The sequence below is a fragment of the Sinohyriopsis cumingii genome, chromosome 2, assembly GCF_028554795.1.
Source record: "Sinohyriopsis cumingii isolate HCF-2022 chromosome 2, ASM2855479v2, whole genome shotgun sequence".
Lineage (NCBI taxonomy): Eukaryota > Metazoa > Mollusca > Bivalvia > Unionida > Unionidae > Sinohyriopsis > Sinohyriopsis cumingii.
Window position 1 is genome coordinate 3,755,187 of NC_142962.1, and position 26,690 is coordinate 3,781,876.

General features: G+C 35.0%; 1 protein-coding gene across 6 annotated transcripts in view; it reads left to right on the forward strand.

Moving 5' to 3' along the window:
- Window positions 1–26,690, forward strand: part of LOC149804253 (1-phosphatidylinositol 4,5-bisphosphate phosphodiesterase beta-1-like) — a 292,443-nt gene that overhangs the window by 255,774 nt on the left and 9,979 nt on the right. For all 6 annotated transcript variants that reach the window (XR_016415204.1, XR_016415202.1, XM_089938161.1 and 3 more), the window contains 7 exons: window positions 2,139–2,225; window positions 3,561–3,676; window positions 4,893–5,090; window positions 5,951–6,112; window positions 10,940–11,046; window positions 16,245–16,302; window positions 24,567–24,653. Coding sequence is in view for 4 of the 6 variants with exons in the window: in XM_089938161.1 (XP_089794287.1) it covers window positions 2,139–2,225; window positions 3,561–3,676; window positions 4,893–5,090; window positions 5,951–6,112; window positions 10,940–11,046; window positions 16,245–16,302; window positions 24,567–24,653 (815 nt within the window). In the remaining 2 variants the exon portion in view is untranslated. The remainder of the gene's footprint in view (window positions 1–2,138; window positions 2,226–3,560; window positions 3,677–4,892; window positions 5,091–5,950; window positions 6,113–10,939; window positions 11,047–16,244; window positions 16,303–24,566; window positions 24,654–26,690) is intronic.

The window sequence follows — 26,690 nt, forward strand, 5'->3', positions numbered from 1 at the left end:
GTATGATGTGTCTATGGATAGGCATTGGATTTAGAACCAGATTCACCAGTGGATATTGCAGAACTTTCTGGATGATTGATCCATGTGTCAATGGTCAAGGTCACAAGGTTAATTGCCATTGAGCTATTTAGGGTAAATTGTTTACAGGTGCATGAAGGGGCTTTATCTTCCGTTTCCAAACATATAGTATTATAAGATTTGTCAATTTTAGGAGGGCATCTCTGGTGGCCTAGTTCTAGGTTAGAGCATTGGATGCAGGAGGTCTGGGTTCAAATCCTTCACCGTGTCATACCAAAGACTTATAAAAATGCTACTAACAGCTGCCTTGCTTGGCACTCAGCATTAAGAGGTTAGTGTTAGGACTGGTTGGCCTTGTGTCAGGATAATGTGACTGGGTTGGACATGATGCTACATGTCTACGGCATGATGCCCCAATGCCAGACATCACTATAAAATGCCACACTGTCCACATTGTAGCAATATGACTGAAAAATTGTTGTTGTTATAGTGTTTAACGCCATTTTCAGCACAAGATAGGCTATACATGGTAGCCAGTATTAATGGTGGAGGAAGAATCCGAGAAAACCCCGGAAAGAACCACCGACCCACGAGAAGCTACCAGCAAGCTTTCTCACATGTCCACATTAGCCGAGCCAGAGACTTGAACCCACGCAGACAGAGGTGAGATGGCAGTGATCCATGACGGAGAGCGCTTTTGACCACTCAGCCACTCGGGGGGCCCCCCTGAAGAATTGTTAAAGCTATGTTAAAAGTAAAAATCACACACACATTTTAAGAGAGAAATTGGAGCAGTTTAGAGGTCATAGTCACAGGTATTGTTTAGTCATGCATTTCTTGGGCTGCAGTGATATTGTCACATTTGATTGAATAAATTTGTGAAGAAATTTTTTTTAAAACCAAGATGGTGTCAGCTTTGAGGACAGAATTTTTCATGTTTCTATCTTGTTTATTGCGAGAGAATGAATATATATCCACAGCAGTAAAATCATGCAACAATATAGTGCAACATAATCATTTATTTGAGGATTGAAAAAACTTGTTTTTCTATAATTCTTGGAATTTTAGTCTTAAGATATCTGCTTCGTGAAGATGAAATTATTTCAATTTATATTTATACAGTGTACACAGAAATTGCATCTTTAGATATTAATGTCAAGATTAAGTCTATATCCATTACTTGTACGAGGTGGAGGATCAAACATAAACGTGTGGGTTTTTTTCTACTAGAAACATGAATCACAGCTCTTAGTCACTCACATATATGACAGTATGGTAGTCCATCATATTTTTATGTCAGCTGTATCACTTTAAAACCAAATGAGGTTAAAAAAATTATGAAACTTGATACACATAAAGATATATATTCTATGCATGTAATAAACTTATGTCCCTCTTCCATAAGGCCAAAATCATGGGTCAGTGTTGTGTATTGTTTCCATCTCTGCAGTCCATCTAAAAGTCAAAGTCATAGGAACATTTGAATTTGAATCTTTTTATTTCAAGTGACCAAGAGCTGCAGATTTGTATTACAGTATATACTCGCTTACAAGTTGGCATCCAACTGCATAGACTTGGATCTGCCATCACCTGATGTGCTGGCAGATCTGGGTCTGTGCAGTTTGCTAGGAGTAATCAGCAAAAATAGACCCTGATCTACCAGTGCATTATACAACAGCAGATCAAGGTGTATGTTATTTGCAGTTGGTCTTGACTTGCAAGCAGGTATATAAGGATGGAGTTGTAACATTGTAACATGTATGCTGATTTCGTGGGAATTAGGTATTTTACGTTTTACTCGGATACAGTTAAATCTTCTTTATCCAATTTATCACAACACATTGAGGAACATGAAAAATGTTGAGATAAATGGAAATTTGCATGAACGACTTCTTCACTTTTGAAGATTTTATGGCATGAATTTTCTTACTACGACAAAATTTAGCTGTGATTCAAATATGGTGGCTTGTACTTGTGCATTCAGTTAATTTATAGGGGCAATTTTTGAGAAATTTGCTTAAATCCCACAATCATCCATACAGTAATAGACCCAGACAAATCCTGGTGATAAAAATTTGGATAAACAGGGTTGTATTGTATTGCTTTTTCACTATCATTAGGTAGTGGACCAGGGATGGTATCTCGAATGCAGTCCACAGACAATGGGTTTCTGACAACTTCAGTTGTCTCCACTACAAAATTGAACGGTAAGCTGTTGTTGCTATTGTTTAGTATAAGCCCAGATGAACACACCATAATTTGGTGGCAGATCAGGGTTTATACTGTTTTAATCTCACCCTTATATGCATGTATTTACACACGTGTTCTTTACTGAAGGCAACAACAGCGATGTGACATTAATTTTGTGTTGCAAGTCATACGTCAGATAAAATGGGAATCAACATTGTATGAAAGCTGGTGATACTATGTTCTTTGGACAACTAATTAAGATAACCAACACATAGCATGAACAACGATCTGATCCAGCATTATGTAATCTTTGATCTGCTTCCATATTGTACACCGTCAAGTAACTGTTAAGGAAGTATGTTAGTTTTGAGTCGTAATGCAATTCAGATGTGAAACCTTTTAATCATGGTATATGATTTGTTGCTGAATATATAAAGTTTCATTTGCCATATATACTCATGTATAAGTCATGCATAATGCGCCAGCAGATCTGGTTGTGTGCGTTTTAATTGGAGCAATCATTAGAAAACAACATAGACCCTTATCTACAGATGCATTATGCTTTGGTAGATCAGGATATTTGTTGTTTGACTTATTAGTGAATATATATGGTATAGATCTTAATAAATACTACAAAAAATGTTAGATATTGAAATTTTGCACAGAAAACACATTTAAATAGTAAGCACTTTATTGGTAATGTTCAAGAAGCCATTAAGCTTAATATTTACCACTTCCACATAAAATAGTTTGTATATTCCTTTTTCAGGCTTTAATGGCATGTACCAACTACATGCATCATCTTGATTATCATCTTGTTAGCAAAAATCTGTCAAACTGGATCGAAAGGTCTGCTGTATGAAGCAATCACTAATCATTAAACAAAACTCTCATAGGACGTCTTGAAATAGAATAGAAGAAATGAACCCCCCACCTGTATGCCACACCCAATAATGACATACTTACCTCTTCCTTAGGTGGTCATACAAGTTTCTCTAATCATAAAAATGAATTAACTTCAAACACTTCTCACTTCTCTTAAAAATATTCCATGTATAATTAGAAAAATGGAATGCTATACTCAAAGCTCAATGTTTCCTATTTCATCTATTAATTAGTGGTCTTTCCTCAGTGAAAAAGTTGTTTTCTAATTTTCATAACATATAAAATTCATATAGAATATTATTCTTATATAGAATTTGTAAATATTTTAGGCTTATTATATTCACTATGAAGTAAATTATTATTGGGTATTATTTTGAAATTACCAGTCACTTGAGTTTAGTCAAAATATCACGACGGTTTCCTTAACTTGTTCTGGATAGCATTATTTCTACCTTGCACTTATTCAGATCCAGGGTTGCTCATCCCAACTCCACTCTCAAAACTAAAAGAAGAGAAACTGTACCTCAAGGCCTTATTAAAACGAGAGAAGGACCTAGATATACTCCGGAAAAAGCATGAGAAGGTGAGAATTCCGTAATTTTTGTTACTGGTCACTGAAATAAAATTGATTTGAAATTAATATGATATCGTGAAATTATTCTATACACTTTATTGGCATTAAACTTAGTAATTTCACTGCACTACAGATCCCATAATGATTATAAATAGGTGATCATTTTGATGTGAAATTTATACAACTCGTTAAATAATAGCAATATGCCACTAGCAACTGTTGAGCAAATTATTCACAATTAATTTCAAATCAAATGAACATAAGTGAGATATTGTTTCCTTAGTTTAAAGTCAGATGAACATAAGTGTGAGATCTTGTTTCATTAATTTCAAATCAAATGAACATGTGTGAGATCTTGTTTCATTAATTTCAAATCAAATGAACATAAGTGTGAGAAATTGTTTATCACATAATGTTAAGTGTTTTGCAGTGCATTGAAATTGCTACATCGTGTTTCTTTGTTTTTACGTGACATTGTTAAAATTACCGTCCTTAGAAATTTTATTTCATAATTGTCCCAGATCAGATCATTATATTGGGGGATGGGTGAGGTTAATTGAAGAAAAAACTTGTGTTTATTTTCTCATGTATTAAATTAGGTATTACATTTTTGTGCTTTTTTTCTCCTTTTTTGTTTGATAATCATAGTCATTATGTTTAACATTCCCTTCCCTTCCCATGCTGAACCATTCCAGATTTGGGGAAGATAACGACTGATTGGATGTGGAGTCAATCCCTGTTGTGGTCTAGTCATCCTCTGTCTCTGACCAGTTTTGTTACTATTGTAACTCATCACAGGGAATTGTTCTGGCTGATTCATTTGTTCAACTAATCATTTGGATTTGTCAATGAGAGGTTTATATACCCCAGGTTTATATACCCCAGTGTCATCAGTGAAGCCAGTAGGGCTACTGGTTAGGTCATGTGACAATTATATTTTCATGACTTATTGTTGTAGCATCTGGGTCAGAAATAGCCTTTGTCTCATAGCTGAGTTGTGGCTGTCAAGAGAAATTTGATTATGAAGGGTGGTATGAACAAAGAAGTGACTCAATTGAATGTTTGAGATCAGAGAAAATAATAATGACGGACATAATGTTTCAATATTTTAAAATTCGATTATTGCCATTCTTTGGTAGGCGAGGGAGAGTACAAGGGAGAAAATGATAATGACGGACATAATGCTTCAATATTTTAAAATTCCATTATTGCCGTTCTTTGGTAGGCAAGGGAGAGTACAAGGGAGCTCCATGAGCTCCAGGAGGAAAAGCAGACTGTTGCTCATATGAAAGAAAGGACATCACTTGAAAAACAACACATGAAGTCAATGAAAAAGGCAAGTAAGCATGGAAAAGAGTCAGAGGCAGCACAGGAAAAAAACACGGATGAATACAAGAAACTTGTGCAAGACCAGGAAGAAAAGGTATGTGTTCTTCATTGGGTGATCTTGTACAGTTCTAGCAATGTAACAATGCTTGCAGTATTAAAACTTTTTAGCTGGTTTTAAAAGTAGAATTAAAAGGGAAAACCTTTCAATTTTATTAATTTTACCATTTTTCCTTTTTCTTACATTTAAATGACCAAATATTATTTGCATCGGTACAGCCTTCTATGACTAATCAATACTGTACCAAGAAATCGGGCATTGATTTTGTGTGAGGGAAACAAAATCTAAAAAATTGTTATGGATTGAGTTAATTATATGCAATCCATATGTTCACCAGGTAACTGATGAATATCATGTATTCCTCATTTCAGAGCAAGGGATATTTATTCATTTGTTTGCAGATGTTTGGTGAATGATAGTTAGAAAACTTTGTAAATTATCAGAAATGTACACAACTGGATTATGTACTGTATGTACTCGCTTATAAGTAAAAGCGCAAACAAAAGTCCTGATCTCCCATAGCAAAATGTGCCTGTAGATTTGGGTCTTTGTTGATTGTTCTATTTATTACTCCTAACAAAATGCATAGCCCCAGATCTGCGAGTGCATTATGCGATGGCAAATCTGAGTCTATGCAGTTTGCTGTTGGACTCAACTTATAAGTGAGTATATACCATTCTCTTACATGGTCAGTAAGATAGAAAAATAAGTGACATTTGCACAGAAGAATGATGCCTGGCTCCTTGAGATTTTTAACTTTCAGCTACAAAAAATCAGACTGAAATATCACTGTTAAAAAATTGGACTGAAATATCTGTTAAAAAATTGGACTGAAATATCTCTGTTAATTTAGTTCACAGTACTTCTGTACCATAATCATTTGTGGTGTATTACAGCACAAGGCATTACGCAAGTCTCAGGCAGAGGTGTTTGTTGCAATGTGTAAAGATCAGTTCCAAACGGAATTAGAGGTCTGCTTAAAACACATAAAGCCACTGCAGGATGCCCTCCAACAGGTCATGGACGCCAGTCACGAGAAACATAGGAAACAGTTACAGGTACAAAATGTATTAATTACCATGGTAACACCTCAGCTAAAAATATGGACTTTCTTCATATTGAAAATATTGTTATCACTACCATCTGAATGGATGGTCATATCAACGTGGGGTTTTCACTAAAAGATGAATGATGGTCCAAAATGAAAATGGTGCTGATCCGACATTCAGCATGACTGCTACATTAGCTCACTTGAAAATCTTGTTAGTATGTGTCCTGAATGGAAAGATCTATTGACATAGGGCTTTCACTTCTTATGACATCTAGTTGGTCCAAAATGAAAATGGTGTGAATCGGGTGTACAGTATGGCCACCACAGCAACCATCTTGAAAATCTTGTTATTGCTGAAGAATATCTGAGATGGTTTCAGCATTCAGCAATGAAAAGGGAGAAATGGTCTTATCTTCAATTCCTGGAATCTCTTTGCAGCCAGTAGAGCATCAGTCACTTTGACAGAATCCTGTTTATTTGCATACATTTCCTAAATCACTGAATGACTTTCGTTCATACTGCAGATTAATCATTACGATAGTAAGGCACATTAGTCTGCAGATTAATCATTACGATAGTAAGGCACATTAGTCTGCAGATTAATCATTACGATAGTAAGGCACATTAGTCTGCAGATTAATCATTACAGTAGTAAGGCACATTAGTCTGCATATTAATCATTACGATAGTAAGGCACATTAGTCTGCAGATTAATCATTACGATAGTAAGGCACATTAGTCTGCAGATTAATCATTACGATAGTAAGGCACATTAGTCTGCAGATTAATCATTACAGTAGTAAGGCACATTAGTCTGCATATTAATCATTACGATAGTAAGGCACATTAGTCTGCAGATTAATCATTACGATAGTAAGGCACATTAGTCTGCAGATTAATCATTACGATAGTAAGGCACATTAGTCGATGTGCTCCCTTGCCCCTTTTGCCTTTGGAGCAAGGTTACAGTGCATTATGGTTTTGGTTTTAAAATGTATTTAGCGTTTTCATTTACTAAACCCATTGATGGATTTTGTTCATACTAGACCCTATGACCACGAAGTGAAGGACACAATCAAAGAAATATGCACCAGGGTTTTGGTTGACATTTTTGTATTTGTTTATATTATCTAACTCCATTGATGGGTTTTCTTCCTACTTCGGTTGAGTCATTACAACGCTAAGACAGTTCAGTCAGTGACATGCTTGCTTAACCTCTTGACTATGGAGTCGAGGGCACTCATTTTGCCTTGTGTGTGAGAGGTCTCAGGTTTGAACCCCAGCCAAGTCATACCAAAGACATATAAAAATGGTACTTGCAGCTACTTCGCTTAGCACTCAGCATTAAGAGGTTAGTGCTAGGACTGGCTGACCTGGTGTCAGGATAATGTGACTTGGTGGGACACGATGATACATGTCTGTGACATGGTGCCTCAGTACTAGACATCACTATAAACTGTCACACTGCAGACATCATAATGATATGACTGAAAAATTATTACAGCTATGTTAAAATTCCATATCACACACAAAATTATTACATCTATGTTAAAATTCCAAATCACACACAAAATTATTACAGCTGTTAAAATTCCATATCACACACAAAATTATTACAGCTATGTTAAATTCCATATCACACAAAATTATTACATCTATGTTAAAATTCCATATCACACAAAATTATTACATCTATGTTAAAATTCTATATCACACACAAAATTATTACAGCTATGTTAAAATTCCATATCACACACAAAATTATTACATCTATGTTAAAATTCCATATCACACACAAAATTATTACATCTATGTTAAAATTCCATATCACACAAAATTATTACATCTATGTTAAAATTCCATATCACACACAAAATTATTACATCTATGTTAAAATTCACACTTATTTTGCAGCAGTGTGGGCTCAACACACATTTCCTGGACTTCTTGTTTTTGTACATGCAGTTATTTAATCAGTTGGATTGCACAATCACCATTTTGTGACAAATACTTTCTGTTCACAAATGCAGTTATTGTATGTTTGTTTGGCATTTATCCGTGCATGTTTCCCACTTTACAAATGTGGATTTCAGGTTTTGATATTTTGCAAATATGGCATTTCATTACATAATGCAGTTGGCAATTATGGTCCACTAACTACTACATTATAGTGAGGAAGAGCTGTTATGTTGCCCACATTCATCCATTCAGTAAAGTCACCCATCAGGAATTTAATTTTTGCTCAATAAATTTTCAAGAACTTAATGGATTTGAGTTAAATAAGGCTTTACATTAAAAAGACATTGTTCAGGTATGATTTTCAAATGTTGGGGGTGGGGCAATATAGAGTTGTCGCCCTGTTTGACTTTGCAATTTGGTTTCTGCTCATTAACCTTTGAAAGATTTCATGGATTTAAACCAAATTTGGTACAAAGCGATACATGGAAAAAGTCTTGCTCAAGTTCAGCCTTTACCTTAATCTGGCAAAAGTATATGCCAATATTTCCCCTGTTTGACTTGTGGGACTCTTGTTCATTGCTTATATTTAATAATAAATTCCATTTTGGATGGAGTTATGGTCCTTGACAGATTTATTTGTGGGATATATCTTGTAACCAATACAGCTCAATTAAAATAGCATGTTCTGATACGTTTTGATATGAACATTGATGTGCCATGATGCATTTTAGTATGAACATTGATGTGCCTTGATACATTTTGATATGAATATTGATGTGCCTAGATACATTTTGATATGAACATTGATGTGCCTTGATACATTTTAATATGAACATTGATGTGCCTTGATACATTTTAATATGAACATTGATGTGCCTAGATACATTTTGATATGAACATTGATGTGCCTTGATACATTTTGATATGAATATTGATGTGCCTTGATACATTTTGATATGAACATTGATGTGCCATGATACATTTTGATATGAACATTGATGTGCCATGATACATTTTGATATGAACATTGATGTGCCATGATGCATTTTGATATGAACATTGATGTGCCTAGATACATTTTAGTATGAACATTGATGTGCCTAGATACATTTTAGTATGAACATTGATGTGCCATGATGCATTTTGGTATGAACACTGATGTGCCTTGAACATTGATGTGCCCAGATACATTTTGATATAAACATTGATGTGCCTAGATACATTTTGATATGAACATTGATGTGCCTAGATACATTTTAGTATGAACATTGATGTGCCTAGATACATTTTAGTATGAACATTGATGTGCCTTGATACATTTTGATATGAACATTGATGTGCCTTGATACATTTTGATATGAACATTGATGTGCCTTTTATGGTTCTGGGCAAGTAACTTCACTATCTTCAGATGGGATGTTGCTTAGCTCTCATTTCCTGGGCAAGATATAGTCAACACTGTGCTCAACGTGTCATTAAAACCAATCATCATGTAACTTGCATAGCTCCACAACCATTCAACGTATTTTTATGCAATCCTTGTGCCTCTTATTGACTTTTTATCTTGTGTAGGACAGAGTTACACTTCTTGTCCTGCATGTCTGTGTCTTCATATGGATACATGGAATGTTGCCAGCAATCAGCATTGCTCAAAAAACATTCAACATATTCTGATGGAATTTAGTAACCTAGATGCACTTATTGTGGCTTTTATCTTGTCTGCACAGTTTTGGACAGGGCTGTAGCCCTTGTCTGTCAACATCCTATCCATCAGTCAACATCCCAACATGAGATGTTGCTTGTAATCAGCAGAATTCAAGGACCATTCAGTATATTCTGATGTAGTTTGATGTGAACATTATTTCCTAATTCTTTGTGTCTATTCTGGACAGCATTAATGCCCTTGTGGATCAATTTCTTACATGCTGGGGTGCTGCTTTCATTTACTTGAAATATTCTGCATCATCATTTGGAGTAGTTATGGTTTCCTAATGCACATTTTCTCATAACATTGGTTTTCCCAAACAAACTGCATTGAGCCAGTCCCATCATGATGTACAACTAGTAGTCCTGTAATTGTGATATTACCATGGCATCTGTAATTGTGATATTACCATGGCATCTGTAATTGTGATATTACCATGGCATCTGTAATTGTGATACTACCATGGCATCTGTAAGTGTGATATTACCATGGCATCTGTAATTGTGATACTACCATGGCATCTGTAATTGTGATATTACCATGGCATCTGTAATTGTGATACTACCATGGCATCTGTAAGTGTGATATTACCATGGCATCTGTAATTGTGATACTACCATGGCATCTGTAATTGTGATATTACCATGGCATCTGTAATTGTGATACTACCATGGCATCTGTAAGTGTGATATTACCATGGCATCTGTAATTGTGATACTACCATGGCATCTGTAATTGTGATACTACCATGGCATCTGTAATTGTGATATTACCATGGCATCTGTAATTGTGATATTACCATGGCATCTGTAATTGTGATATTACCATGGCATCTGTAAGTGTGATATTACCATGGCATCTGTAAGTGTGATATTACCATGGCATCTGTAATTGTGATACTACCATGGCATCTGTATTTGTGATATTACCATGGCATCTGTAAGTGTGATATTACCATGGCATCTGTAAGTGTGATATTACCATGGCATCTGTAAGTGTGATATTACCATGGCATCTGTAATTGTGATACTACCATGGCATCTGCTGTTCCAAGTTTATGGCTGAATTTACCTCTATAAAATGTAGCACATGTCCAATATGTTTTTCATAAAGCTTTAAAATGTGCATATCCTACCTTCCTTGATTATTTACCTTGTCTCTGTTTTGTAGAATATACATGACCAAGAGGTAAAAGAATTGACCAAGAGAATGGACACACAAAGTCAAGAGGAGATGTCCCAAGCCAAGAATAAAAATGACAAACAGGCATATTCCAGGTAAGGTCAATGTCTATGCAGTGTTTAAAATATCAGTCCTAAGACCTGCATTTAGGTCAAGTTGTAATAATGTTTAATTTCAATAATTGCAGACAAATTGCCCCAATTAGAAAAGTTTAATTTTGGTCATGCATCCAGATGAGGCATGAATTAGACCGTTTCCATGTCCATATGTCTGTCCATTTATGCTTCAAAGACAGCATTAGACCGTTTCCATGTCCATATGTCCATTCATTTATGCTTCAAAGACGGCATTAGACCGTTTCCATGTCCATATGTCCATCCATTTATGCTTCAAAGACAGCATTAGACCGTTTCCATGTCCATATGTCTGTCCATTTATGCTTCAAAGACAGCATTAGACCGTTTCCATGTCAATATGTCCATCCATTTATGCTTCAAAGACAGCATTAGACCGTTTCCATGTCCATATGTCTGTCCATTTATGCTTCAAAGACAGCATTAGACCATTTCCATGTCCATATGTCCTTCCATTTATGCTTCAAAGACGGCATTAGACCGTTTCCATGTCCATATGTCCGTCCATTTATGCTTCAAAGACAGCATTAGACCATTTCCATGTTCATATGTCCATTCATTTATGCTTCAAAGACGGCATTAGACCGTTTCCATGTCCATATGTCCATTCATTTATGCTTCAAAGATGGCATTAGACCGTTTCCATGTCCATATGTCCATTCATTTATGCTTCAAAGACGGCATTAGACCGTTTCCATGTCCATATGTCCGTCCATTTATGCTTCAAAGACAGCATTAGACCGTTTCCATGTCCATATGTCTGTCCATTTATGCTTCAAAGACAGGTTACATTTTGTGTTTTATGTTCATTTCTCAGACTCTTTTTATGTTAAAATTATTAAATTGAAGACAGTATGTGTCTTTGTTGTTACTTTACACTTGAACTAATGAAGTTCATTATGATCTGTTTTTAGCTCTTTTGGTCATGGTCATACACCAGAAGAACTTATCAGATGGCCTTTTGTCCATCCATCCATCGATCCATCTATCCCTCCATCCATCCATTTTACAAGTTTGATATTGCTGCTCTTTCAGACTACTGGAAGCAAGGGCCCCGAGTGGCCAAGTGGTCTAAAGGGCTCTGCGTGGGTTCGAATCTTGGATTCGGCCAATGTTGGTATGTGAGAAAGCTTGCCATTAGCTTCTCGTGAGTCGGTGGTTCTTTCCTGGGTTTTCCTGGGTTCTTTCTCCACCATTAATACTGGCTGCCATGTATAGCCTATCGTGTGCTGAAAAATGGCATTAAACCCCACAAAAACAACAACTACTTGAAGCATTGCCATAAAACTTTCCACAAACATTTATTCCATGGTCTAGTTGGTCCTAAATGGAAATGGTGTAGTATGGCAACCACAGCAACAATCTTTAAAATCTTATCATTACTTCTTCTGAATGGATGGTCAAATCAGCATGGGTTTTCATTAAAAGATGTCTAGTTGTTCCTAATTGACAATGGTGCTGATCTGAAATCCACTTTGTCCACAATTGCAGCTGTCTTACAATTTTTGTTTATTAGTGAAGAATGAAAACCATTGACAACGCTCTGTCCTATTCTATAAAAAATTTTAAAAATTTTACACAAGGTGATAAATTTTAGCCATTTGAAATCTGTCCCCAAGCTGATTCTGTGGCAGTTTTATTTATTCCATCAGCACCTTCATTCACTGTTTAAATGTCTTTGCATAAAAAGAGAAATTCCAAAATTGTTCCCCATGTACAGTTTAAGGAGAGATGCACCAGGATTTTTTCTTAAGGGGGACTTCACCCTCTGTCACTGAAAGAAGGGGAGAATAGAAAAGGAGGGGGAGGAGGAAACAGTCATGGTTCAGTATTTATCTAACACTTCAATACTCACTTTTTTAGAGCTCTACTGAAATCAGAATCTTTAAAAGATGTCACCTCTGATTGTATAAGTATTAATCTGTTAATTTTTTTTAGCATACTGTTCTTTATCTGTATATGAATATTTTCTGTGCTTCCTTCTGAAAGGGCATTAGCATAGCTAACTTTGTACATATCTCATCCCAGATAATAATCTTAGGGATATATTTCTCACCCATTTGCTCAGGAGTCCAAGCATCTCCCTTCCATCGGAAGAAGCTGTGATAAGTATGAGATTTAACTCTACGTTTGTTCTTTTCTCTGGCAAGCGGGTGAGTTAAAGTTAGTACAGCCATATCAAAATTCCGAAATAATTCAATCGCACGTGTTGTTTTACCAGATATCCTGGTCCATTGAAATAAACTGTTTTATGTCTGGTCACAGGATCATATATCAATGGTGCCAATGAAAGTTTTGACATATGTTTATTTTTATAATATGCTTCCTTACATTCAATGTTGGTGGATGCAGAATAGTTAAGAATATTTTCTTGCTTTATTCTCCATTTGCCCTATTATGGATCAGTGCCAATATGTAATTGTTTTAGCAATACTGCATATTTTTAAAAAATATAAAATGAATCTGTGGCAACGCTAACTGCGGTATCAGGAATTCTGTTTATATCGATAATAAATTTATCATATTTAATATTCCATAATCCGCCTTGTCCATATTACCGTTGTTGAAAAGCAGTTCGATTTCATGGAAATATTGTTATGTCCAAAGTCCACTAGGTGTGACTCGGTTAGTTTCCACTACTGATTCCTACATTACGTGCATCATTTTAATCAAGACAAGTTTAAGGTACAGGACAGTTTCCAAATACAGATTTTTAAAAAATCATAGTATTCTTGTTCCTATGGTAATGAATTCAATTCAAACAATACAGATTTCAACAAAAACATTGACAGTATTCTTGTTCCCATGGTAATGAATTCAATTCAAACAATACAGATTTCAACAAAAACATTGACATTATTCTTGTTCCTATGGTAATGAATTCAATTCAAACAATACAGATTTCAACAAAAACATTGACAGTATTCTTGTTCCCATGGTAATGAATTCAATTCAAACAATACAGCTACTGAAGCTCACATGCTATAAAATGTAATGATTTAAAATATTCTGTTAGTAAAATTTAAATATAATGGTTGAAAGTTAATTTTGTAAGAGGAAGTATTCATTAAGGGACTTGCATGTGGACTAATGACTATTTATTATTCATGAATGCTGAGAAAATAATATTCAGTCATTAAATCACACAGTGGGATGAACAAATTACCATGATTGTGTTTTTATAAAAATGGTAATTGGGTATAAAGAAACCAGAAAACAAGGCAAAAGTGTATTTTATATTCATTGTAGTATTAATGTATTAATGCATCAGTTTTTGGTTTGTATATGCCTGTCATATTGTGTGTATATTATGTTACGATATGCCCATTTGTCTGTAAGGCTATTTTGGTTTCTGCACAATAACTTGAGTTGTCCCCCATCTACATTTACCAGACGTTTTGGATGTCTTGCATGTGATAAAAGGAAAAACCATATGTAGGCTCAAAAGCACTTTGGCAGAAAGTAGGAATTTTTTGTTTCACACAATAACTCAAGTTCTCCATCTACAGTTGCCAAACCTTGTAAATAGCTTTTACTTGGGGTAAGGAAGACCCCTGTCAATTTCAGGTTGTCATAGTGATGACAGATGCCAGTGTCATAGTGACTGAAACAAAAATATTGTTTCCGTGCAATAACTGAAATTCTACAGTTCCCAAACCTTGTGGATGGCTTGCAGTTGGTACTAGGAAAAACCCAACTGATTTTGAAGTAAAATGATCAAATGATAAAGCCACAGTGATTGAAAAAGAAAACTAGTTTTGTCACAGTAATGTCGATTTCACATGACATACCTCAAGCAAACATTATGGATGGCTTGCACTGAAGGTAAGGAATAAGACTACATCATATGGGGTCAAAAGATCAGGGTCACTGACTGAAAAATGGTTTCCTCACAGTGACGTTAGTTCTGTATTCTAGACCTGGCCCATGCAAGGCTTGCACTTAAGGTTAGAAAGAGACCTATTGACTTTGGGATCAAAATGTCTGAGGTTAAGGACAGACATATTGAAAGAAGAGAAACAGTTTGTGTACAGAAATTTCAATTATCTACAAAATGGTATTTTAAATATGGAGCAGGCATATCTTGTTCACATTTTACTACTGTTCTATCCCCAATGGCACTTTACACTATTTCAGTAACTTTCCTGGTCTTATGCATGTAAAATTACTTGTCCCCCATCCACAAAGTGTGTGTTTTCCCATTGGTCTTTTTTTCCACTTCAGAAATACACTGAAGGCAGTTACAGTACATCAAAGGTCTTCATGCAGATTAAATATAAACTGCACATTAACTGAAATTGTTCTCTTCTTCAAACAAATTATATATATCATCTGATTACACCAAAGCAACAAGTTCACCCAGGATTATCTTGGATTGACAAGATTCATGTGGATGATGAATTTAAGTACACCAAAAAAAGGAAGTTCACCCAAGATATCAGACAACACACATTCAAGAAACAGTTCATTATATACCAGTACTGTGATACTAATTCAATTACCAAGGCAGATATTCCAATAACTTAGTATAAATTAGCAAAGCAAATTCCAAACAGGTAGACTCAATTACCAAATCAAATATTCCAATAAATTAGTAGCAATTACCAAATGAAATATTCCAATAAATTAGAATAATTTACCAAATTATTCCAGTAAATTAGAATCAGTTACCAAATGAAATATTCCAATAAATTAGAATCAGTTACCAAATGAAATATCCCAGTAAATTAGAATCCACTACCAAATGAAATATTCCAATAAATTCGCATCAGGTACCTCAAGTTACATACCATGTTGGGTACTGTATCAAATTAGAGAATATAATATAAAAGCAATGTTATCTTGGACCTTTAAACAAGTTTGTTGTTAAATTTGTTTTGTATAATTCCCACTTTAAACATAAAACCATTGAATTTGCTACCAACATGTATTATTGTCCTGACACTTTTTTTAAAACTTATTTTGCATAGTCCTCATGCTTCTCTTGCATGTACAATAAGCCGGGAAATCGGTGTCATTTTCATGATTCCATTTGAACGTTATTATATATGTTGTCATGTACAATGAGCGAGGCAATTGGGAAATCGGAGTCATTTTCATGATTCCATTTGAACGTTATTATATATGTTGTCATGTAAAAATCATTAATTTTTTTTCAGAATCAAACGAGAAATACAGAAGAAGCACATAGAAATTGTTGTGTCTGAGAGACAAAAGGTATGCAGTGACTGTGTTAACTTTTTACTGTTATATCGTATATATAGTTGCAACACTTTAAATTTAAGCTCTTGTTATTACCATATTTACTTTATGATTTTGATCACTTTTCAGACAACATGGGGGAAATTAATATTTAAATGCTTATAACTTTTGCACATTAATCGACCATAATTTGTTTTTAGAATATATTTTTTTGGACACAATCAAAGAAGATCGATCAAAACTATTATCGGTATTGATTTCACTATGGTTTCACTGTGATAGCTATCTGGTAATATAATTTTAAACAACTTTTGATTGTGGAAGGTATCCTATTTATAATTCATCATGTTATGTTTTCATGGATGGTTGGTTATCTATGTGTGCTGTATTGGATAATTATTGTTCATTTTTTTCTGTTTTCACTAGCTTCATTCATTTAACAAAAATATGATTGGTTGTCATTGTTGTACATATCATTAAACACACAACCACTTCATGCAGGTGTGACATTTTTTACTTTATTTAGAAACCATGAACCCTGCATTTTGTCATTAAACAGTGTATCAGAGACTCTATATGGATTAGTAAATTCATTGGTATCATGCAAAAAAGTCAAACTATTATCCCTGGGGCATAATGTACCAAGAATTAGGCATAGTTATTGTTCTAGAGGTAAGAAACCTCTTTGTAGATGATCATTTTGGGAGCTAAATTTTCAATACATCAAGTTTTGGCTGCCTTTTTTTTCTAAATACATGTCAGAGAAATCCCACAAGTCGTATTATTAACAATTATCACCCAGTCACCTTGAAATCTGACATGCATCAGAATAATCTTTAACAAGCCAGTTGTTTTGAATCAGCATGTTCTGTTCATTTTAGAGCAACTCATGGCTAGGTTAACAAAGAAAAAAAAAAAGAATAGAATAATGAACCACAACATATGGATTACCTTTATTTAAGATCATAAACTACCAAATTTGTTATGTTTGTGTTCTTGTAGAGATAAAAAATAAACTTATATGTTGACAGAAGCCCTCTGTCCCAAATTGAACAAATCCTTTGTTTTCTAATCTTTTATGTCGACATGCTGTCTGTTCTAACCCATGATTTGTTGTACAGTTATTTGATGTTGCTGCCACAATAACAAATGGGCATTTGTTTAATCCTGCAAAGTTGGTCCTTCATGGCAGTTTCAATAACACATGCACCTTTATCAAAGCATGTCAGCTGCAATCTTCATTTTAAAAAAATGCACTTTTAATTAAACCAATCTGATTGATTGTTGCATTTTCTGAAGTGATTTTAACATGTTTTTTGTTGCATGTAAGTTTCCATTTTGCAGGGAAACTTTATGCTCTTGATGGCTACCAGCATAAAATTAAATTAACAATCCTTTGAAAGTAGATATCTGTTGTTGTTGTTGTTGTTGTGGGGTTTAACGCCATTTTTCAGCATGATAGGCTATACATGGCAGCCAGTATTAACGGTGGAGGAAGAACCTGGAAAACCCCGGAAAGAACCACCGACCCACGAGAAGCTACTGGCAAGCTTCCTCACATGCCCACATTGGCTGAATCTTAGACTCGAACCGCCGCAGACAGAGGTGAGATGGCAGTGATCCGTAATGAAGAGCGCTTTAGACCACTCGGCCACTCGGGGCCCCTAGATATCTGTCTGTCAGGTTAATTGAATGTGGGTCAAAAGGCACAAAGATGTTTGTGAAATTTGTTTTGTTACACATTTTTATTTCCCAATGATTAGCCTAAGCAAGATGATAGTTTTGCAACACAGACCAAAATCTTGGTAAATTTAAGTACATGTACATGTAGCATATAAACAGCTACCGTATATACTCGCGTATAAGCCAAATAATTCTGGAAAAAAGTAAAGGCCTGGAAGAAGAGGGGGTAGGCTTATCCGTGGGCCAGTGTCTAAACTTGACAGTTTTTAGGTCTTTTTGTTGACTACTTTAATGGCTGTAAGTTTTTGGACATGAAGCAATATTTTTTTTTGGTGTCCTAAGACATAGGCATGTAAAAAAAAGTAACTTTCGGTGACCCAACAATTATTAAACTGTTATAAAGTAATATGATTGATTTTTATATTATTTTGCATGTGCATATTTTCTGATTTCTCGAACACGAAGTTGAATAAAGGTAAATACAGACTTTATAATTCGTGAGCCAGTTGAGTTTACCAGGGAGACCTTGTTGATAATGTACAGTACTTAGTGCAAAGCATGCATAGTGTCACTTAAATCCTTATTTATTCCCAAACATAGATGCTTATTTTGCTTTATTCATTGTTTTGACCAAATTGCATTCTTCCAGATAACATTTTAGCTAGTCCTTAATAGCTGTTTCATTTACGTTGAATCATGCGCTCACGAGTTACTCATTTTCAGTGATACAAGCAATCCAATAAAATGAGGTAATATTTTTTAAAAGTGATGCACTTTTAATTGTACGATTACCACAGTTTTGTAAAGTGGGGTGTAAGGCATACCTATGAACTTTTCAGAAGCCAAGTAGGGAGACTTAATTAAAAAAATTGGGACCTAAAATCTGGAGTTTTTTGTAGCATTTTTAAAGACATGCTTTCACTAAATATTGATCGATCTTCCTGGTCCAGTATGCATGAAATTCGCAAAAAGATTCACTGTTTCTCCCTGTGAAGTGCTTTTTTTTCTCCCAGGATGTGCCCTATTTCATATTCTGGTCAGCTGTGGTCAAACTGCACAATAGCTAAAGATTAGTCTTAAATAAACAAGCAAGAAAGCCAGCGCGACTAATTAAAAGTTAATCCTTATCCATGCAACTATTTTGTGAAAACGATTAGCCCTCCATTACACAAGCACCAGCAATTGATTGGCAAATAAAGGATTCCCAATTTTGTTGAACTAAAGGTACCAAAATAGCCCGTCTCATGGTATCGTACATGTGGCAACTATTTTCCCCGCTTTGTATATCCAACCGTATTCTTCTATTTTCAACTCTTAAAGCATTTAGTATTGTTTACTATAAAATATGTATTCTGAATTAGTTTTTTGAGGACACATTTGCTGTGTGGTATGTATTTTCATTCCTTCTTTTAATTTAATGATGGTAATTAACATTAGTTCATATGGTATAAAAATGCCAGGTGTTCGCTCGTGTAAGTTTTTTTTGTGGGAATGGTGCTATAGCATATGGAGTTACAGCATTTGTAATGATCATTCTTGGGATTGAAATTATTTGTGGACTGTTTTATTGTTGTGGGTTTTTTCTTCTTCTGGCTTGTTTTTTTATTTTTATATTATTCTAGAGGTAAAAAAAACATTAATTTATGTGAATAATGTTTAAACTTAACATTCTAGTTAGTGAAGAAGTGAATCCTTTACAGTAAAGTAATTATTTCACACAACAATAAATTCACAGGTGATACAACAGAACATGTAGGACTTTTCTTGTTTAGAAGAAATGAAAATCGAAGACGCAATGTAATAATCGGGAGTTCTCTGCAAAAATCAGATGATATTATGAAATCATTAGGTTGGCATGGAGCAACCACACAAATCGGGTGTTTTCTTTTCCCTCCTGTCGTGAAAGTTGACAGGTATGGTGTAAGGTCACTCCACTTTTACGATATTAACTAATTTTCAAATCATTATTTCTGAAACTTTATTATTGTATTTTGGAGATATCATTAAAGTTTAGCACAGTGGTGCTTGTGATTCGACTCCAAGGGATGTGCTTAATTCAGCGGGTAATCAAATCTACAATGTACATGTGGTGGCGCCATTATGTAAATACGTTCAGTAGCCTAATTGCGAGGGTTGAATCGAAAACCATATTGTTTGTTCATTGTTTTGTCCTACTGGGATTACATTTTAATGAGTTAGGTATTTACAATTTCAAAGCAAAGTAAAAACTTAACTACTGGTGTGCTGATATAAAATGTCCAATGCAGTAATGCATAAACAAACAATAATAGAGTCAAAAGGGAGAGGTAGTGTTAACAACAAGTCGCAGTTGCTAAATTCTTGTCATCGTTCGATTAAATTATACACAAATCTAAATTAGGCAGAAACAATAAGAAAACAAAATTAAATAAATTACTTTTCAAACAAGTTTATACCATTTCTTTTTAATAATCATGCACGCCAAACTCGATAAGTACAGTAGTCCCCCTCTTATAAGGCCACCCCTAATGCAGCAGGGAAGTGGCCTTATAATGCGGGTGGCCTTTCTAGAGGGGGATGACAAATGCGAATAGTAAATACATATGAAAAAAGTCACAAGTACATTTAATTTTAAATATTTAATATTTTAATTAAAAAATTACATGCATGATGTAAAATAAACGTAAAACAAACTTTGTCATCATTTGCAAAAGAATGCTATGAATAACCATTGATACAGTTTTAAAACTGTCTTTATAATTATGTTACAGTTCACATCACATCACTTTGTTGGTAACAATCTAAAAAACAAACCAGTCTCATCACATTAAAAATATCCTTGCTGTCATATCCCCTGCATATATCGTTTAGTCTTTTGTTCCAGTCTTCAACAACTTCATTATTAACATCAGCTGATTCGCCGCTAATGACAGAACACTTGATACTGTGTCGCACTTGAAATCTGTGCAACCATCCGTTACTTGCGGTAAAGTCGTCATATCCCAGTTCAACTGACAAATTTTTTGCTTTTTCTTGTCTTTCAAATCAGGATACAAACGTCTCCTGGCTCAAACAATCTTCCTTTCTCCGTCCATTTCACCTTTCCACTTCTGCAGAATTGTTTCATTATCTTTCACGATATTGTTTATCTGAGTCTTCCCGACGTTAGTTTTCTGCAAGGATCCTCGACGACCCCCTCCCCCGTCAGTTGAATTACTTTCACATTCTCCTCTAAACTGAGAATTTTTATTTTTCTCGATGACATGTTGATCTTTTTGCAGTAAGTTATTCATGTTGCCAACTACAATACTGATAAAACAATTTTGTATGCATCTAAACAAATTGCCGTGTGTTTTTAAAGGAAGTGATCTTGTCACTTGATTCGTTAGTCGCAGTCTGGTACCCTATTGTTTTTATACATTTCTTGAAACTAGGTGAGAGAAGCCAAAACGGTTTCGATATGTACCATAACATCACGCAGATTTGACCTCGCGGCCGCTAGGATTCGTAATTTTGACAATTATTGTCAATAGTAATAGCCACTGATTACCAAAGTGAATAAGCTCAACATCTTACTAAGGGAAGCCATAAAGGCTATTAAACCATTTTCCTGCTGACTTGTGTATTGTACATCAATACTGCCACTTCTCAGCTGTTTCTACTGTTCGATAATTGTATTCTTAACAATTATCAGAGTGACTAAACCGGACATCTTATGATAACACAGCAGTAAGGCTAATTGGATTACATATAAGTACCCTTTTGTATGGATTAAAATTTGAGTCTTTCTCGGTTTTTATAGAATAAATTTGGCTTCTCGTGAGGCGTAAATAATATAACATTAACCTTAGTGGTAAATGTACTTTACTCAACACTTCTTTCAGTAACGAAAACCTGACATCGGGAAACAGAAATCGGATTACTTAACCCACGTTATGAATACAATACTGGTTCTGGATACATATTCAAATAAAATGCAGCTGCTTGTGAGGGGTAAATTTTATGATTTTGCACTAATATGCTGGCCGCTGGTCGCGTTAGCCGGGTGGCCTTTCGCGAGGGGTACTTTTGAACACAAACTCGTTGGTGCCAACGGATTCTGGCCGTAAGAAGCGGGTGGCCGCTGGTCAGGGGGGCCGTTCAAGAGGGGGACTACTGTATACATGTAATTTTTTTAAATACAAGTTTGCCTAAATAAATGGATTTTGAACTTATCTCATGCATCTTGAGATGTCTCAGAGTTGTAGGTTGGCTTATACACTGGGCATGCACTTTTTAGTGTTTATACCTGTTCAATTTGGGGGTCAGCTTATACGCGAACAGACTTATACGTGAGTATATACGGTATGCATCCTTGTGCTACTGATGGCAATCAGTACACTGAATTATTCAGAGACATGCTCGTTTACAATGGAATACAGATCAAATAATGACTACCAGTTATTATGTTATTTGTGTTTTCTAATGGGATGACTGATACATGAATTTTATAACAGATGACCTATATTCGAATTCGTGGATTTTTCATATAAATGTATAATACTTAATGCATTATGTATTGTACTACACAAATGTATGTTGTTAATATACAAATTTATATCAGACCAGTTTTAAACTTTTGCTTTGTTTAATTAATAGTTCCTGTTGTTTTATAAAAAATACATGTTTTACTTCATGGCAGCACATCATCATATGAGCAAACAATAATGTCATGGGAGGGGGCAAATTTATCTTCTCCTTTTTGTTTTTGGACACCAAATTTAAGAATTTAATGTTTTCAGACAACAAAAAAATTGAATATTTTTTGCCATCTGAAAACATCCATAAAAGGTAGTACTGTCATTAGAAGTGATAGCAACAGTGTTAATATCAATGACATGTGCAAGTTTTCCTTTTTTTTGTTATTTGTTTCTTTCTTTTCTTTGGTCTATTTTTGGATAACAATTTTAACACATTATGTTTTCGGGCATTAGCTGCATCAGCACACAGCAGTTTTTGCATGCCCATAACAACAAAAAAAGTGAGACAGTATACCGTGGATACTCCGCCATAGTACAATGCAGGGTATTATTGTTCCCATGATTACTCTTAACAAACAGCACTGACCCAAATCTGCTAGAGCATTATGTCTGTGATGGCAGATCTGTGTCTGTGCATATTGCAGTTGGGCTGGTCTTATAAGCATGCATATATGGTACATAAGACAGTTGGAGTATAAGCTGGCATATCTCATGGCCCTTATGGACAGTGGTCAAATGTGGGAGTGCTGTAATAAGTCCACTCAAAGTTATCAGTCTTGTCTCTAATATCAGCAATTCACAGCATTGTATTGATGGTCATTACTGAGGAAAGGATTAACATTTTTTATGAAGACCAGGCCATGTCTGTATTAAAACAGGACCTTGTCTATGTTAAATGTGATTAAAGTGAAGTCCTTGTCTGTATTAAATGTGATTAAAAACAAGGCTTTGCCTGCTTCAAGAATGATTAAAAAAAGGCCTTGTCTACTTTAAAAGTGATAAAAAATAAGGCCTTTGTGCCTCAGAAGTGATCAAAATCATCTGCCTCAGTAGTGATTAAAAACAAGGATGTGACTTAAGAAAGGTTGAAACAAGGATTTGTCTGCCTCAAAATTGATTAAAAATGTCTGCCTCAGAAGATTGTCTGAATCAATTGTGATAAAAAAATAAGATTTTATCTGTCTCAATAGTGATACAAAATAAGGCCTTGTCTGCCTCAAGAATGATAAAAAAACAAGGCCTTGTCTGCCTCAAGAATGATAAAAAACAAGGCCTTGTCTGCCTCAAGAATTATTAAAAACAAGGCCTTGTCTGCCTCAAGAATTATTAAAAACAAGGCCTTTTCTGCTTCATAAGCGATTAGAAATGAGGCTTTGTCTCACAAGTGATTAAAACATGGCCTTGTTTGCCTTGAAAGTGATTAAAATAAGGTTGTCTGTCTCAAAGCTATTAAAAACAATTCATTTTCTGCCCTTAATAGTGATTCAAAATAGTCTTGTCTGCTTAAATAGTGCTTAAAAGCAAGGCTGACTACCTCAGTAGTGGTTAAAAACAAGTATTTGTCTGCCTCAAAATAAAGTCTTGTCTGCCTCAATAGTGATTAAAAACAAGGTTGTCTGCCTTAATAATGATTAAAAACAAAAGGCCTTGTCTCCCACGATAGTGATTAAAACAAGGAAAATATTAATAACTTGATAATGGCAAGGATAACGGTGTAAATATTCATAAGAGATCAGAACAATCCATTGCATATTATTTAGGTAAATACAATGCTAACTATGTAAGAAAGTTGTTGAGTCGTGTATTCATATCCCCCATTCGTTTTTATGTAACCAAATTTTATACAAGTGTCAAAACAAGTTGCAGTGAGGTGTCGTTATCATACTTTGAAATGTCTGCATTAAATAATGGGGGATTTCCACCTGTATGCAGCATTAGTCCCTCTTTGAGAGATGTTCCATACTCACAAAACTGGTCAGAGCAGATTTGGTATAAACATTATAGTTTCTGGGAGCAAACTAATTTGCCCTTCCATTAAAATTAACCTCCACCTCTCTTAGTAAATATTGTTAAAGACATCCTCTTGTATTGCAACAGTTACAAGATATTCTGGATTCAAAGAAGGATGAGTTGGAGAAGCGATTAAAGACTGTCAAGGAGGAGTTTGAAAAGGAGTGTATAGAGGTAAGGGGTTATTGTATTATCATACACGGCACACCCAAAACAAAATGTATAGACCAAAAATTATCTTACATTGTCGTACACTGCACACCCAAAAGCAAACTGTATTGACCAAAAATTGTATAATATTGCATCATGTTCCAGCAGATCAGGGTCTGTGATGTCTGGTTTACTCGTGATATTGTCCAAACTACTTAATTAAACCTTGAACTTGCAACTCATAATATGCAGAGTGATCTGTGCTATTTAGAGTCGAGTATTCATCATACACAAGCATTCAGAGCATGGTACCATTTAGAGTTGAGTATTCATCATACACTAGCATTCAGAGCATGGTACCATTCAGAGTTGAGTATTCATCATACACTAGCATTCAGAGCATGGTACCATTTAGAGTTGAGTATTCATCATACACTAGCATTCAGAGCATGGTACTATTTAGAGTTGAGTATTCATCATACACTAGCATTCAGAGCATGGTACCATTCAGAGTTGAGTATTCATCATACACTAGCATTCAGAACATGGTAGTCATGTTTCTGAACATGGTCAGCTTTGTAGGGACTTAATATAAGCATCACATTTTGATTAACACTCTGATGATCTAAGTGGTTAGAGATCCGCCTGGCCAAGTAACACAAGACTTATAAAAATGGTACTAGCAGCTGCCTCGCTTGGCTTTCAGGATATAGAGGTTAGTGTTAGGACTGCTCGGCCTGGTATTGGGATAATGTGACTGGGTGGAACATGAAGCTACATGTCTGTGGCATGATGCCCCAGTGCAAGAGATTACTATATAAACTGCCACACTGCAGACATTGTAGCAAAATGACTGAAAAATTGTTAAAGCTCAATCACCAATACACACTTTGATATGTCCAGGATATGACGGAGTTTTATCATTATGGTATAAAACCCTCCACTTGTCTGTTTCCAGTGTAATTTCCACACAATAAATCAAGTGTTCAGCCTACTATTATTCTACTGATAGCTTGTATTGAGGTTAGGGAGAAGCCTATTGATGGCAGAGTGAATAGATGACGGGTCAAATTCAATGTGACTGAAGAAAGAGAAACAGTTTCTGTATAGTAACATTAATTCTACAGTTGAGACCTGGTCCAAATGTTTTTAATGATTTGCACTTCAGGTCAGAAAGAAGTTTATTTAGTTTGAGGTCAGTAGGTCAGATATATCAAGGTCACTGTGATTCAAAGAAGAAATCTTGTTTCTGCACAATAATATTATGTCTTGCATTACAAACATGAACTAAATGGGGGAGGGGCTTGCACTTGGAACAAGGTAGAAGTTTATTTGCTTTAGGGATCAAAAAGTCAAAGGTCATGGTAACAGTTGATAAAAAAACACCTCACCTGGGTTTGCACAATCTTGAAAAGTGCTAGAGTTTGTTTGGTTACCTTGAAAGGTGTGTGAATTTGTGTTTAGCTCCCAACCTTACTGCAAAAGTTCTTGAATTTGAGTTTGACTCCAAAACGTACTGGGAAAGTGATTCAAAATTCATGGAATTTTCAAAACAGATGCATTGAAAAACATTTATACACTATTATAAATGTCAAAATAAATATTTTTTTATAAAATGAGACATTTGGGATTGTAGTTATGTAATGATTTTTAAATGAATGAATGCAGTGTTGACCTGGTCGTTGAGACTGATAAATAAAATTTGACAGGTGTACTGTGATAGGAAGCATTTAACATGCAAATGTCATAAGCTCCATATATAGGCAAAGGGGACAAATGATAAAGAAATTCATGTATGTGTTGTTTTGTTGTTTTGTTGAAAGGAAATTGAGATTGAATCAATGGCTGAAAATGCTAGGAAGTTCTGTTGCAAGGGTGAAGAGAACAAAAAGAATGAAATATTGATAGTAGGGGTGAATTTTGAATATCTTTTGCTTGAACATTGAACACTCTAGTCAGAAACTATATACGGCTGCTGACTTAAAAACTGATGTGCTTGAGAATTCAGTATCCCTCCCTTAACCATCATGCCCCCATAGCCCCCTCAGGTTCATTTCTACA